Source organism: Chaetura pelagica, unplaced genomic scaffold (assembly GCF_000747805.2).
Source record: "Chaetura pelagica isolate M959 unplaced genomic scaffold, ChaPel_1.0 scaffold244, whole genome shotgun sequence".
Lineage (NCBI taxonomy): Eukaryota > Metazoa > Chordata > Aves > Apodiformes > Apodidae > Chaetura > Chaetura pelagica.
The window spans coordinates 1181277-1183321 of NW_009953719.1; the positions used below are offsets into that span (position 1 = coordinate 1181277).

General features: G+C 46.0%; 1 protein-coding gene across 1 annotated transcript in view; it reads left to right on the forward strand.

Moving 5' to 3' along the window:
- The window catches only part of SIM2 (single-minded family bHLH transcription factor 2), a 61917-nt gene that overhangs the window by 21341 nt on the left and 38531 nt on the right, over positions 1 to 2045 (forward strand). The window contains exon 4 of the mRNA XM_010000417.1: positions 1475 to 1583. Coding sequence (XP_009998719.1) covers positions 1475 to 1583 — 109 coding nt within the window. The remainder of the gene's footprint in view (positions 1 to 1474; positions 1584 to 2045) is intronic.

Genomic DNA, 2045 nt, shown 5'->3' on the forward strand with positions numbered 1-2045 from the left:
ATTTCTAATACAAGCCAGGATGCCATTGGCTTTCTTGGCCACCTGGGCACACTGCTGGCTCGTATCCAGCCGCTTGTCAATTACAACCCCCAGGTCCTTTTCTGTCAGACACTTCCCAGCCACTCTTCCCCCAGCCTGTAGCGTTGCCTGGGGTTGTTGTGGCCCAAGTGCAGGACCCAGCACTTGGCCTTGTTGAAGCCCAGACCATTGACATTAGCCCAACGATCTGATCTATCCAAGTTTCTCTGTAGAGCCTCCCTATCATCACCAGAAATTCCCACAAAATCCAGTATAATATTAATTACTGCTGAAGAAGGAATTAATTCAGTTTAGCGGGCATAATTTTGAACATGGTTTTGATACATTCAGTGCTGTAAAACAGCATTGTTCCCCAGGGATCAATACTCAGTCTGGTCTTGTTCACCATATTCATAAATGACCTGAATGAGGGGACAGAGTGTATCCTCAGCAAGTTCCCTGATTATACCAAACTGGGAGGAGTGGCCAATGCTCCAGAGGTTTGTGCTGCCATCCAGTGTCACCTGGACAGGCTGGAGAGCTGAGCAGAGAAGAACCTAATGAAGTTCAATATGGACAAGTGTAGAGTCCTGCACCTGGGGAGGAAGAACCCCAAGCACTAATATAAGTTAGGGGTGGAGCTACTGGAAAGCAGTTCTGAGGAAAATGATCTGGGAGTCCTGGTAGACAGCAAATTACCCATGAGACAGCAATATGCCCTGCCACCAAAAAGGCCAATGGGATCCTCAGTTGACTGAGGCCAGACTGTGGCCAGTAGGTCAAGGGAGGTAATTCTCCCCATCTACTCTGGCCTGGTGAGGCCACATCTGGGATACTGCATCCAGTTCTGGGCTCCCCAATTCAAGAGAGACAGGGAACTGCTAGTGAGAGTCCAGTGGAGGGCAAGGAAGATGAGTGGGGGATTGGAGCATCTCTCTTAAGAGAATAGGCTGAGAGAGCTGGGACTCTTTAATCTGGATAAGAGAAGGCTGAGGGGAGATCTTACTAATGCCTGCAAGTATCTAAAGGGTGGGTGCAAGGAGGATGGAGCCAGACTCTTTTCAGTAGTTCCCAGTGACAGGTGAGGGGCAACAGGCACAAGCTGGAACACAGGAAGTTCCATTTTAAAATGACACAAAACTTCTTTATGGTGAGAGTGACAGAGCCTTGGGACAGGCTGCCCAGGGAGCATGTGGAGTCCCCTTCTCTGGAGATACTGAAGACCCACCTCGATGCAGTCCTGGGTAATGTGCTCTAGGGGATCCTGCTTTAGCAGGGGAGTTGGACTAGATGATCTCTGGAGGTCCCTTCCAGCTCTGACAATTCTGTGATTATGTTTTAAAAAGGGTGTGCAGTTATCCAGATGCAGTGTATACAGGTAACTTAAGAGCACTTTTGGGATAGGGAAACAAAATAACTAGCTGCACTACTTCATGTGTTTCCTGTCCCTTCACAGGTGGAGCTTACTGGTAATAGCATTTATGAGTACATACATCCTTCTGATCATGATGAGATGACAGCTGTCCTTACTGCTCACCAGCCTCTTCATCCTCACCTCTTACAAGGTACTTGTGTGATCTGTTATCAAATTACCACTGAAAACCTATAAAAATAAAGGAGACTATCCTAGGCTGAAATGTGACAAGTTCTCATTTATGCAATAAGAAGCTATGTATGTGAATGGAGGAAGAGCATGAACTTGAAACTGTGACCCAGGATTTTGATTTGTGGAAAAGGGAATAAGGAATGCTAGATTAAATAGTGTTTTTCTTGCAGTGGAGTCCATGCAGTTTTAAACAGGTTTTTAGATTTTGCCCAGTGGCAATTTCCTCTTTTTTATTTTGTCATCACTGCTGAGGTTGCAGGAGGGTTGCAATGGTCTAGCTGAACATAGCTGTAGGTACACGGTCTTAGCAGGAATAAGAAAGAATAATACATTAGGCAACTGGGAAATAGGAGGTCACTTTTAATGTTCTAAAAACAACAGCTACATTTGAAGCTTGGAGGACCTAGTATCGCCCACTGTA